The sequence below is a fragment of the Larimichthys crocea genome, chromosome XIII (assembly GCF_000972845.2).
Source record: "Larimichthys crocea isolate SSNF chromosome XIII, L_crocea_2.0, whole genome shotgun sequence".
NCBI lineage: Eukaryota > Metazoa > Chordata > Actinopteri > Sciaenidae > Larimichthys > Larimichthys crocea.
In genome coordinates, this window is record NC_040023.1 from 27,511,962 (window position 1) to 27,526,771 (window position 14,810).

General features: G+C 42.8%; 1 protein-coding gene across 3 annotated transcripts in view; it reads left to right on the forward strand.

The window, feature by feature from the left end:
* The window catches only part of vps13b (vacuolar protein sorting 13 homolog B), a 312,301-nt gene that overhangs the window by 254,416 nt on the left and 43,075 nt on the right, over nucleotides 1-14,810 (forward strand). For all 3 annotated transcript variants that reach the window (XM_019256535.2, XM_019256534.2, XM_027286989.1), the window contains exons 42-46: nucleotides 4,320-4,516; nucleotides 6,250-6,431; nucleotides 6,923-7,143; nucleotides 7,237-7,368; nucleotides 12,480-12,641. In XM_019256535.2, the coding sequence (XP_019112080.2) occupies nucleotides 4,320-4,516; nucleotides 6,250-6,431; nucleotides 6,923-7,143; nucleotides 7,237-7,368; nucleotides 12,480-12,641 (894 nt within the window). The remainder of the gene's footprint in view (nucleotides 1-4,319; nucleotides 4,517-6,249; nucleotides 6,432-6,922; nucleotides 7,144-7,236; nucleotides 7,369-12,479; nucleotides 12,642-14,810) is intronic.

Here is a 14,810-nt window from a genome sequence, read left to right on the forward strand (position 1 = left end):
CCCCCCCCCCACCCACACACACACACACACACACACACACACACACACCTCCTCTCCTCCCTGTCTCCACTCCGCTGAATAGATGGAGGTGGGTTGGGGTGGGTGAGGGGGGGTTCTCTGAGCCATTCTGCTCGCTTGTCCCCAGAGCAGATCATATTAACATTTTATAAAATCAAGATTTCCTGCATTTAAATAGTTGTGGTTTCCCAACTGGTTCCAGTATCTCGGAGGGGGAATTCAAACCTCCTTCCATTACTCAAAGTCAAATTGCTTTCTGCGCTGTTTTTACGTACAGTAGAAGGGGAGCGATGTCAGAGTGATGGCGGGGGGGGGCTTAAAAACGGCAGATCCTTGACGGGGCATCCGCAGGTTCCCACCTGTAGAGGGCCCAAGTGTTGAAGGGATAGAAGGAAAGAGGAAGGTGACTCATTCTCACCTTCTCACCGCCGTGTGGTCCAGTTCTCTGAATCATAAGCAGGTGTCCTTACTGCTCTTTTTCCATCCCGCTCGTTCGTCTTCCCCTCCTTCTGCCTCTCTGTGGGGTTCTGAAGCCTGAGAAACAGGGAGTAAACACAGGAGCTATGATTCAGCTTGACCCCGGATCAGGGGAACAGGAGGAGATACAGTTTGTTTAAGCAACAACTTAAGTTCAACCTCAGCATATACTCTAAAAAATGTTCTGTCGTGTTCTCATGCACATTCATATTTATCCACAGAGCCCAAAGCACTCTGACTTTTTCAGACAAACATCACACCATCTGCTCCCCTGTTGTGGCTTTCATGCATGGCACTGTGGGATAGCTTTTCATGCTCCAGCAGGGCTCTGTACTGCCATCGTGGCCCTGATGGCCAGTGAGTGATATCATAAAGCCTCTGTGGCCTGAGATGAACTGGCAACCATCAGCCATGACCACTGCTGCAGCTGTTGTTTCTGTCATTGTTGTTATTATGAGAAACACAGGTCCACCGTCAGCTTGACATCCACGGCACACCCATTTTTACTGATGTACACTTTTCCTCCAATTAGTAGAAATATGCAGCCTTTTGTTGGGAAGTAGAATCTGAGGGGAGTCAGTGGGGTATTTCACATTGAACCAGAAAGAGCGAGAGTGTATTTTAGCCAAGATAACTATTATTTTAGTGGGACAGAGCTCAAGCAGACCTGCATTAGTCACAGCTAATGCACTGTAAAAATAAAAGACTGTCCATGTGGTTAATTTGATCTGGACTTTTTACACCTCATCCACCAAAACTCCAGTCCCCCTCTTGAAAAGTTTGGCATTACAGAGGAAAAACAAAAAAAAAAGTTAAGCGTGAAGATCTCAGCATGGGCTTATTTCTGATTTTCCACACTGATTAATGTTAACGTATATTAGCCCACCTGAGACAGCATAGCAGGAGTCATTTTCAGAACAATTTTCATTACACCTCCTGGGTAAACATTTGCTCAAGCCGATGTCAATTCAATTTGTCTGCTGGCTGATAAGAGGTAGCTAGCGGTGGAATTTTTAGACATATAGGCATCAGTGAAATAACAGAAGACCTAATAGTGTTGATATTGTTCATAATAGTAATGGCAGACTAGGCTGTGGATGTCAGCAGCCACAGAGGGAGCTAGGGAAGTCTTCTGTTGCAGAGACATATTTAAACTTTAGCAGTGATCACACCTGGGTTGATCATGGAAATTGAAATAATTTCTCCATGTTGTGTATTTGCTTTAGCTTGCCTGCCTGCCTTTAGTTAACCTTTTGAGAGACTCTGATTGGTCAGTCAGTCCCAGAAAAGTAAATCCCATGCAGAATAGTAGTTTGCGGTTTGGCAAAAACAGGGGCGAGTGACAGGGATGGAAATCAGATCTGTATATACACAACTCTGCCAACAGTGCTGGATTTGAATATATTTGTAAATAGTTTTGAATATTTAAACTAATTGAAAAGTCCTCAACTTAGCTTTCCAGGCTTTGACTCACCTCCAAAGTGGAACCTTGACTCAATAATTAAGATAACATTCAAGATAACCCTGGGCTGATGTTTTGCCCTGAGCTCTAGCTGCCAGGTCTACTTTGTGGAGCACTTGAAGAAAATACAGATTGGACCCATCCAGCCAAGGGAATGTCAGCTATTCAGGGTTACATGTTGTTTATCAGATAAGGTACACACACAATCAGGCAGCGGAAACTGACACTGCCCAGACTATATCAAGCACTCACATACACACACACACCTGTGTATACACATATGTAAGCATGCATATTGTCTTTCATACGTACAATTAAATATAGTCTTTCTCTTGAACACATATACACACATATACACAATCCATTTGACATATACACAGGTGCCTCCTTCTCCCAGAAGCCAGTGCCAGACGTTCAATTCAACATAGCTGAAAAATAATTGATTTCACTTTTTTTTTAACTGGTTATCGATTTCATCTCCACTCTCCTCCAAGGCCAGGGCTACAAGTCAAAGGGAACATGACGCAAATTCAACCATGTAAATGTATTCCACCGTACCATATATGTACCTCACATATTCATTTCTGTATGGCGTCATGTGTATAGAATATCACAGGTGAAAAAAAAAAACACCCTCTGTGTTTTAGCAACGCAGTTCTGGGAATTCTCTGCGGAAATTCAGTGAGTTTCCGCTCCGGTGGCTCAGTGCTGGGGTTGCGGGTGCACCACTCTGTCAGGTACAATTATGAGAAGTTGATTCCAGGAAGACCTGTGTGGCATTTTATACATGATGTAAGCTGCTTCAGTTACCTCATGCATTCCCGCCTAACATTACAGCCTCACACATATGAATGCATAGACAGACACACACATTTTGTGAACACAAAACTTTTCACATACACACATACCAACTTGTTGACAGCTCCATGAGTTTGGTAATTGTCCAGGGGAGCTTTGTACCTCTGGTAAACAATTGGATTGTCACAGATATATGTGCACAGGCAAAAGCACTCGCTTACATATATACACATAAACACACACACACACACACACACACACACACACACTCATGTCTCACTGCCTGGCATCTTTCAGGTGTGCTGCTAAGAGCTCCCTGCCACCACTGATTCATCAGTAGCTGAGTTGTGCAGGTGGTCGAGGGAACCTGAGAAGCTGGTTTAGTTCACACAGGAGCACCAGACACATTTATGCTAATTTTGGCAGAATGTGTGAGGAATGGATGGAGGCTTGATTGTTATTCAGTCTGAGAAACAGCTCCAGGACTTCAATGCTAATGGCTGCCTTGTAGTGCATAGTTGCTCGGTGTTTAGTTATGCTGTGGTCATGCAGTGTTGTTACGGAGATGAGTTGTCGTCTTGCTGCGTAGGTGGTCTGCGGTTAAAGTGTACTTTTTTCCGACTAGACAAGAAATTGAATATTGGATTGAAGTGAGTAAAATTCAAGGTTGTTATACAGATGCCATAAAAAATTACTCGTTCATTGCTTCTCCAAGGGAGGCATTCACAGTGACTTGAAAGGGTCAGTAAAGCAATGTTTGATGAGTAGCAAACCGTTACGGTTGCTTAATACTTTATGTGTAACTGGGGGATTCACAGGGCTGAAGTAATACCTGTTGTGCAGCAACAAAGCTTAACAGTAATCCTACTGCTGATGAGTAATCAGGGTTACACTGAGGGTGTTACAATAGTCTGTTTGTTTGAACTGGATCCTCAAATTAAAGTGATGAACAACTGAGGAATACACTGGAGTCTATTTGTTGAGGAGACTAACTGGGGGATATAAAAACACTGCTGTCATTTGATGGAGCAAAGCCAGCACCTTAAGAAAGGAATATCTGGTCCATTGGTAGAAATTTCAAAACCATGCATAAAGACATCCTCTGACTTGTTTCTGATAAGTAGTAACAGCAGCAGTAACTGTTTAACTTAGTATCTTAGTAGAAAATGTGCTTCAGCAGTTGCTCATTGTAATTATATAAGGCAACTCAAAGGATGAGGTGTTTTCCTCTTTGACAGCGTCCATCATTCCCATTGTGTTTGCTCAGCAAATGGAAAAAAAGGCTGTTCTATAATTAACAGAAATATACTTTTATTTCCCCTCTCTGTAGTACTTAACATTACATTTTTCAAGTGTGTTGTAAAGGTGCCACAGGTATTTAGCATTTTAGCATTATACTTTTCATACAGACTAATTGCTTACCACTATGTGTGCTTGAATCTGAGTTGAAGGACAGTAAGTACTGTGAATTAATTGCCATTTTGAGGAGGATGCATTAAAACCTAAATAAAGTACACATTTGGGGGTTACATGTGTAAGTTGTTTACTGTGTCTTTCCTTCCAGGTACCATGCAGCCTAGAGTACTGGGACGAGCTTCAGCAGGCCTTTGTTCCATACCGGGAGTTCAGCCTTTCAGAGAGCAGTGCCTGCCAGCTGCAGCTTCCCAGCCTGAGCCTCACCGACCAGCAGAAGGAGCTGGTGGCCTCAGACCTGTGGAGGATAGTACTCAATAATAACGGAGAGGGGGGAGATGAGCAGAGGTGAAGATAAATTCTATATGTTGTGCTGTTCCTTTGTGCTTGTAGGTATACGTATGTGTTGTATGCATGCTTGTACAGCCTCATACACAGCTTGTTTATCAAAGCATGTGTATGCTTCCACACAAATATGCGCGTGGATCTACAGTATGTGTGCCGTCCAGTGTGAGGGAAAGCGGAGGGAGAGTGCACCCTGGCCACCGAGCACAAAGAGCTAGCAATGTGTCCCTCGCCCCACATCTGGTGTGCAGGAGCAGGGAGCGGGCTTGGAAGGCGTTCAGATCGGCCTAATGAGATTTCCCAGCACACCAAGTGCCTGTCAAGGCCTATCCGGATTCCTTCCTGCTTACCTTGAGTGTATCTAATCGAGGGGAAGCTCACGGGAAGCAAGAAGAGTAAAGCCCCCTTTGGGTTGGCTCATAAGTTCTTAGGTCTGGCCTGGCCTGGGTTGGGCTGGGTTGAGTTGGGATGGGATGGGTTGGGCTGGGCCTGCCAAGCTCTGTAACACCTCAAAGATCATGCTTTTACTCCCTTCTTCTCGCTACCACTGCTTCCTCTCTTCATTTCTCTCATGTCTCACCCGGCATCCTGTTACATCTTCTGTGCTTCACCCATTTTTCATTTCTTTCAGTCTTTTTCTCATTCCTTCCTCATCTTAATTTACTCTCTCTTTTTTCTCTCTTCCCCCTTTTTACTTCCTCTTGGGATTTAGGGAACTTTTAGTGAAAGGGAATTGCCAAGCCTACATTCTGTGTGGCTTAGAGAGCTCCAGAGGAGCAGAAAGGGAGGAATAAGAAAACATGTAAGAGAAGAAACAGAGAAAAAACTCTTCAGTACCAGATACAGAGTAAAGCAAAATATACATCTGTGTTTCATTACAATCATACTCCAAACACTACATTTCCTTTATGTTTAAATTATTTGTCTTTTTTGATCAAAATTGATTCCCCTTTCCTTACTCGCTTGTTTCATCTGCCTTACTTTAGTTTCCACCAGAAAAATAACTTGGCTGTCCTGCCAACTGGAAGTAATGAAAATTGTCAACATATGATGCTTATCTTTTTAAGGAGCACTCTGCTGCACAAGCATTTTTCAGGTCTTGAGCGTTTCCTGCAGCAGTTTTTATGGTGGATCATGGTAGCAGCAAATTACAGAGCAAATGGTCATTCACTTCAATTACCTTCCATTCAACATCATCAACCATGACATGCAATTAATGTCCATGGAGAGGTTCTCCTGGAAACCGCAGCAGTAATAATGTATCTAAACTCACAGCCTCGGACAGCAAGAAGGCCCTCTATGCATTGTTGTCTCTTTTCATTCTTTTTTGTCTGAATAATTGTAGCTTTTGTCTCACTGTAGATGTCTGACGAGGATGTCACACAATTTGTAACTCACTGGGCAAGGGGCAAAAGCATTCAGCTACAAATAAGAATCAGACTCTTTTAATTAGTGAGTAGAATTTCTGGCCCTTACTCCACAGCTGGGTCTATGCTTTTGATATTGCAAAACAAAGTTTGATAGAAAATCAATAACCGTTTGCTAGTTTTTCCCTTAAAGCTGTCAAATCACAGTCATATATTACTTATTACTCTTCCATTATTAATTCCATATGAAGTCATTACATATTCACAGAGCTGCTTTAGTCAATACTTTTTACTTTTTTAATTTAGTGTTTTTAGTTTTAACACCACTGAATGTGAACACATTTGGTTGTATCTCCTCCTCCCATCCAGTTCGGATAGTGATTGTGGGTCCCAGCTGCCCTGTGATCAGTTGGTATCTCCAATGGCGTTAGCAGCCTGCACCCGTGTGGACTCCTGCTTTGCACCCTGGTTTGTCCCCTCCCTGGGGGTGTCCCTACAACTAGCACAGCTGGACATTCACCTCTGCCACCACCTTGAACAGCTTGGCACAGGTAAACACATAATACACAGGCACAAATTATCAGGTTTTAGTATTACGCAGAGTAGGCTAGCTGCTTTGAAAAAAAAAACATCTAGTCTTGTTTTTTGGTTGATCGTGGTAGCAGCAAATAGAAAGCCAATAGTCAGTATTATTACCTTACATTTATCAACTGCAGTTAATGTTCACTGAGTGGTTCACCCTGAATCTATAGGAATACTCTATAATGATCTTTTCTTCTATTTGATTATCTCAGTCCAGTGATGACTTTACTTATTGAACTGTGTCTGACCTCTAACATTACTTTTGTTTCTGGAACTGTGTATTTTATTTTTGTTTGACTTGACTTGACTCAGACCCAGATGGCAAGATTGTTATTCCTTTTTTCGCTTTTATTCAAAAAAAGTTGAGTGATATCAGAAATTTTCATAGTTGTGTTATGTTTTGATTTATTATGTCTCACATTTAGTCTCTGAAAACGGATGTTGTGTCTTGCTCCTCTAGTTCCATCTCGACAACTTCGTCCCTTCCTGCCAGACAGGAAGTTACCTCAGGAGCAAGAGTTCATGGTGAATGGCGCTCGGGAGCCGCGGGTCTTCCTACGCCAGTGGAGCACTGGACCACGTCACTGTCAGGAGTTCAGCTTCTCTACCCAACTAGACTGCAAGCTGCTGGAGTACCGAAACCTAACGCACCTTCAGCTCCTCCAGCCTTGTGTACTACAGGTAGAACTCAGCTGATCATATTGGTTTCATGTCTTTTTGATCGGGAAATGTGGAAACAAGTTAACTTAGAATTAAATTTTCCGTGTGTTTCAGGGCCAGGCTGCAGCAACCTGCTGCCCCCAGAACACCACATTGGATGTGAATGTGTTTGTGGACCCAGTTTCCCTCAATATCAGCCAGTATGCCATCCACACTGTGGACACCGCCCTGCACAGCTGGCAACAGGTAATAGAGTAACCTAACCTGATATAATTACTATTATTATGACAAATAATTATCATGTGTGGTAATAAAATGAACTTGAACTTGAGTTTAGGCTGTAGGTACTGAAACACACTTTTTTTTTACTTTTTTTAACCTTACCCTATGAACTGAAATTAGGCCCATTGTCAATGACAGATCATTGATAATTGCTTTCAGAACTTAATAACAGAAAAATCCTGAAGACTGAGATGATTTTTTTTTTTCATCTCCACACTTACAGCTAAATGAGTGAAAATGTACAAACACAATCTTTGGGCAATTTTTCACTGTTGCTTGAAGAAGTGGCCAAAGATAGTCAGTGGTATGGTCACTTAGGGTGCAAAGTATTGGAGTATGACTTGTTCACTTGTACATTTAAATAGTGGGATACATTCAGACATTTACGGTAACACAGGATTTACCCTGCTGTTTGATCGCTAGCACTTGCATATAGCTATTACAGAATAGTAATATGGGAGCCAGGGGCTAGTAAATCCGTTGAGGAAATCCGTAGAAAATGTACGTACACTTAGAGAAAATGCTGAGAGACGGTCTTTTGTCCCAGATGGAGTATCAGTTAAACAAACTCACAACAAAGTGGATTTCATGAGAATGGTTTGGGTTGTATGCCAGTGGTAATAAAATTTGCAGGATGGAACTGCCTTTCAGTTTGCTGTAAACTCTGACTAAGAGGCTACAGTGTGTCTGTTCTTGGGCTTCCAGTCCTATGGTCCTCGTCATCTCTCAGTTCTCAGCTCTCAGCACTGCCTCTAGTAGCCAGGATCTTTGTGTGTGAAGTGATGCCCATGAAAACACGGTAAAACTTGAGTGGTGACACCTGCCAAGACTTCATCTGGCTCCACTCCTCCACCCACTTGTCTACTACGCACACACACACACACATTCACATACATACAACTGGCCTCTCTGGCTTTGTATGCCCTATCATGGCTCTGTTCGGCTCAGCTGTGGCTGTGCTGACTCATATACTGGCCTCTGGAGACGTGAGGCACTCTCATGGTTTTACATGCATACAGACTCTCACTGCCAGGTGAGAGAAATAATAGCTAGTGTTTTTCTAGGAACAGCTGTGGTCTTTTACCTGTGGAAAATAAAATGAAACAAGCTGTATAGAAAAACGTACTATAACATGATTGTTCTGGCTAACGGTTTAATTCCTTTGTTTTCACCCAGTGGCATCATTGACTCATCAAAACTTAACCGACCGTGTTGGATGATGGCTCATAATTGACCCTTGGCTTCATCATTGCATCATGTAGCGCATGCTAGTGAATGTTCCCTATTTCTGCTGGTTAATTTAGCCATAAATAAGACTTTAGAGCGTTGGTGGTGTTGGAATGAATGGTCATATTGCAGCTTTACTGGAGTGTTTTGGACATGTTGGTATCCATGGTGGGCTTTACCCAACATGCCAAGCATGATTAGTTAGGTTATTAGTTGGTCATGTGCTCTTAGCCAAGGTTTTTCTGATACTGATTGGGTGATATGTTTGGCTTTTTGAATCATATCTTTGCCCAACATCTTGAGACCCAAAATTAAGGCATATGAGGCGCATGCGCGCAAACACACACAGCATACCCTTCTTCACTTGTGTACTACATAGTCTGGACAGACATACTCACACTCAAACAAACCCTGAAGGCTGCCTTTACATGTCCACTGGTATGGGATTGATTCATAAAATGATTAAGCCTGCTGTATTGACTTGATTGGTTTAAACAGCAGCAGCCTTGTAACTTGTACAGAACCTTTTAACTACCTCCAGCCTTTACCACTTTGCTGAACACAGGGGAAAAACACACCATAATTATAAGGCAAATGTGCTGCATGTGGGTATAGTAGTTCTGGAGTAAGGGGTAGATAGAGGTCAAGAACAAAAGCAGAATCTTTCAAAAATGCTTGTCTAAAATATTTGGTCCACTTCAGAGAAAGTTGTGAACACTTGATCAACACAGGTTCATGAAATTATTGTTTTCCATTTTGGGGGGTTTCACTGAGAAAACCTTGTATCAGTGCGATTAAGCACAAGCTGCTCGCTGGTGCGGTGCACTATAGGGATGGATGTAAAGCACCGCCCGTTAAACTAAAACATATCTTTGATCTGATAGCAGCTCACATTCCAGACACACTCATGCACACATTGTCCACACATAGAAAAACTTGATCGTAATTGAAAACGTAATCAGAAGCAGTTGGAAATGCTAACAGGCTCTGTCCTTCCGCAACAGAAGGATGTATCCTAACGTGTGTAATTGTTTCAGTGATTTTCATGTTTCCTGGTGTCAAGGCTGGCAGCCAGGCCTGTTGTGATGTGGCCTGTAGGGTCGGCATTGAACCGTGGAGAAGATTCCTCAACTACCACACAATTGAAACCTCACGACCCAGGCATGGTCATACCAGACCACCACAACCAGAACAGCTGGAGCACTTCCAGATGCAGAGCAATAAATAGAAATAAAAGACATTTCTTGGTATATGGTTGCAATTTATTCACATACAGCCATAATACGTTATGATATACAGTTGTAGTCATGGTAACATGGACTGATCTTGTATCCGTGAAAACATCCCCATGACCTTTCTGGCAGTGAACACGTCTAATGACTTCTCATTAGTATCAACATGAATGTATATTCTGTCAGCATGTCCCCAAGTCAGCAGGCTCACCTCCTCCTCCTCCTGACAATTTGCTTCGTTTAACCTTCAATCAAGTCCTCACAACCAACAGTTCAGAATTCAAAATGTAATTTTTATTTTTTAGTTCCAAAGACGAAGAAAACATTGATATAGAATACCTTTTTTTTCTTCTTCTGCCTTTTCTTCTTGCTCGATAGCCCCATATGGCCCCAACCTCAGCCCCCCTCCAGTTTAACCTCAGGCCCCATGCTTCCATTCTCAGTTTTTGGTCCCCAGCCCCACTTTCAATCTTTGCCCCCCCTCCAAGCCCCTAACCCCAGGGAAGTGGCTTTGGTGGAAAGCCACACAAAAGCCCAGTAGTATTTACACACTCTACATTCTCACAGAACGTTCACAGGCTGTTACATGTGCAATTGAGACAACAGGAATTTTCTTTTTTCTTTTTTTTTTCTTCCCCCGTTCCTCCCATGTTTAAATGATTCTGATGCTTTCCTTTGCAACCGGAAAGAAAGTGATAGAGAGATCAGGTTCCTGTTTGTAACAGATGTGTGGGCGAGGGTCACCTATAGAGGAATATATGGGTGATTTTAGATCTGATTATTGTTTCATTATGTCCCTTTTACAGGTTTCACTATCTCCTCTAAGGTGTCATGTTTCATGAGTATTTCTCTTGAGTGGGTGTCATTATTTACAATCTCTTTTCCAGACATTTTACTATATCGGCCATTTATATATGTGCCACTCTGCCATGCAGATCTGGGCCAGACTCTGTGAATATTAAAGTAATAGTATCTGAGTGGATTAGTGAAATTGATACTTTGATTCCTGGTAGGACTGTGTCTGAAGAAGAAGCTGTCATCTTGTCCTCTTTAACAAGGAAGATGTGTTGACTGTTAAAATATCTTTGTCTTAATATTTGTCCACTTAAAATCCCTGGATAGACAGAGAGTGATTATGATTACTGCAGGAAGCTTTTCTGATGTGTGTATCATGTTGCCTCATGAATCGGAGCGGAAAGACGATACCATCAAAGAGCCGTCTTAGCAATGGCATCTTAAGATGGCAGCAGGAAGTTTGTAAATCGCAGTGTCAGATTCGAAAGGCAGCACAGATAGTGTTCCACTATAAAACTGGAATGGACTGAACCCACCGTTGCAGCTGTCCCATCTATATTTTGCTCTCTCTACCTCTCTCTCACATCTATCATCAAGTGTTCTTTTTAATGGTGTAAACTTTCCCATCCGTTTTCAATAGCATCAACAACCCCAGAACCCTGAACGTGCTTGGCAGTCAAACTCTGAGCTTTTACTGCCAGCCTCTTTTAAACATCAACCATCAGCCCCCTGCCATTTAAAAGTACACAGCAGGCTGGGGTCCCTCTTTGTTGGGATAGTTGAGTAGTTATTGAGAAGCTGTCTGAACCACAGTCATGTGCGTCAAGAGTCAGGGAGGGGTGTGCAGGAGAGATCCCATCAGGGCCTAAGAGCCTTTGGAAGGAGCTCAAGTAAAACTTACACATACACTTGCACCCACACACTCGCAATCCAACTCACATGCACACTATGTGCTGTTTTGAAATTGTGTACTTGAATTCCTGTATGCAGGAGACGTGACACACTCCCCTCTCCCTGTTAAACCAGTGTTTTCAATAGCAGGCCAGTGAGCTCTTTGCGCTTGCATGCAAGGTGATGTAAGAGTGGACAGCAACCCTGTACGATTCGCATGATTTGAGTTTTCTGTGAGGCTTTCTCATTGACCCATTGCTGTAGGTGGGCCAGACTCCACCATATTGTTTTCTCCTAACAAACCACAATATATTGATGACTGTTACTAACAGGAATGCCTACTTAAAGGCTCACATTGTTCCAAGCATTGAGAAAATATTAGGAAAAACACGCACACACAAACAGAGTTTCCATTTAACATTAGATGACATCCCCAAGCCTGTTTATCTCACCAGTGACCAACATTTATCTGCCCAAAAAAGGATGTGTAAAGGTTGAGATTTTGATGAAGAAAAAGGGCCTCATAGAGGTTTTATGTGGGACCAGTGGGTAGATTTGGCCCCGAAGCCCATTTAAGATGCTTTAGCCTGGATAGCTGTCAGACTGTGATATGATTCACTCCCCTGTTGAGGTGGTGTTGCTCCCATGGATGATATCACTCATCTCTTTCTCCTACTGGCTGACAGCTGCACCACCAAAGTCTCCATTTTTAAGATTGAGAATACATGCATTGTTGACACCTGCATATGTACTTATACACACGCTGTACATTATACACCCACCATAAACATACACACCTGGAAGAAATTGCTCACTCTTTTATTCACAAGCTCTCTTTCTCATGTCACCCCTCTTCTTTCTCCATCTCGTCATCCATCCATCCACTGATACCTCCTACCCTCAACCCCTTACCCCCCTGTCTTCTCTCAGAATGGGAACCCGGAGGCTGAGGAGTTAGTCTACAGCCACTATGTGATCTGTAACGATACCCACGAGACACTGCGCTTTGGCCAGGTGGACACAGATGAGAACGTGCTGCTGGCCAGCCTCCACAGCCACCAGTACAGCTGGAGATCCCACAAGTCCCCTCAGGTAGCGCACACACACACACATACATGGCCCAGGGGCGCACAGCCTTGTGGTTTTGGTTGGAGTAGAGTGAGAATGAGTAGATACACACACATAGGCATGCTCATACACACACTCACATGCAAACTTCTAGTAAGGCATAAATGCATCCTCATTATATTGACATGGAACATATACATAAGTTCGCACACATGTCAGTGTCAGCATAGTAGAGTATAAGTACAGGCAGTACACACAGAAAGTCAGATGGTACCTACGTAAACTTGCATACACACATTCTGAACCAGTAAGTACACTTGGACTATATGTGCAGACACACATGTGAAGATTGATTTACACACACACAAATTCATACTCACTGGCTTGAGTCTAGAAATTCTGTCCACAGGCTCACAGAGGTATACACAGAGACACACCGTCGGCAGCATGCAGCCACTATCCGCGTGTTTCTGTCAAAGCTCTCAGACAGTGCCCTGACAGCATTGTTAAAGAAGATTGATTATATTTAACCCTTTGTGGTTTTGAGGTTGAGCGGAGGGTGGGCTGGTGGCGATACGTGGCACATGTGCGTGTGTTTGGTGCGCACATGTTTCAGGACCCCCATGTGTTCCATGGCGAGTGTGAGAAAGTCAAGCTTGAGAAAAGACATGGCCATAATTGCTCGCAGTAAGTCAGTAAGTCAAGTTGTATTAATCATCGACCATGGTTAATCTGTGTTCTTACCTCACTCTCACTTACACACACACACACACACACATACAAACACACACACTTGGAGAGTGGCAATCTGGCATATCAGCACAACGAATACCACATCTCATTTTAGCAGTGAGTCAAAATGACCTCTGTATTTTCAGGGATGTTTTGGAAGAAAGATTGTCCGAATGGGCCAAATGTCATCATCGATGAAAAATGTGATTCCAAGATGGTTCTGTCATGTGTTATTCCATTATGTGTTTGTGGTATATGAAATATGTGTTCTCAAGATGAACATGATTTGTGAAACTAGATAAATAAGAAATAGTGCAACTTTGCCAAAAACACTCAGCTAACTTATTGAGCTTGATGATAAAATGCCTGCCAATGTGTCCGCCTCAGCAAATTGTAGCACACACTCCTAATTACATTTTGAGGTTATAAAAATAGTGACGCTGATAAGAGAAAGGGTTGTATTTCTCTAATGGTTACTTCGTCCTGCAAGTGTTTTTGTAGCTCTTACAAATCAGGTTCCAGACTGAGTATAAGTGGTTGTGCTGTTTTGCTTCAGCCCCATGATGCTTTGGAGTGTCTAAAACAACTCTGATCACCACAAGCCATCATTCCCCAGCCACCTTTCCTCTTTTTATCTGTGAGCCTGCTCTCCACTTCAACCCAAAGACCTTCCCCTTAGCCCCTGCCCTCTAGTCAATTTGTCAGTTATGTTACTAACCTCAAGTCCTGTCCTGCTAAACTAAACATTTGACTCTTTCAGGCTGTGCATGTGTGCTATATTATTATTCTATATTATCATAGACAGTATATAATCATTTACACCAAAGCTTTGAACTATAAACCTATCATCTCCTCCTAATCCTGTCCTCACCTCATTGCTAAACTCAAAACCCTCTCCCATTATGTTATTTTTCTTGAGTCACTATAAACCCAATCCTTGAGATATAGAGGCCATTTTCTCTTTAATTTGAATAACCATGTTAAACAACATCTCACAGTGTCTCCAAACCGACCAGCCACAGTGCTGGTTGTTTGAATAATGGCCCTCAACTTTGTGATGACACTTGGGTCTAGTCAGCTGTCTACTCTGTCTTTGCACTGGTCCAGCCAGCAGACCTGAGCTTTCAGCTATTTTCATATTGTCTAAGCTCCATTCATAATGATATCCAAGTCTTGTTCCCATCACATTTTTTCACACCCCTTCATCCCCTCCCCATTCCCCAATGCTGTAACCCCTCCAAGTACATCAGTAAACACTTTTCAGCTTGGGACCCACAGTGCAATTAGCTCACTCATACTGGGGATATGCTAATGCTGTGCATAGTATTCTGTGTCTTTTCTTGCCATGCACTGTAGGGACCCACCAGACACAGGCCAAAACCAATTTCAGGCCACACACCCTAAGCCATAGTTTAGAAAACATAGCTGCACAATACTCCCTTGACGTCAGCTTGGTTCAGT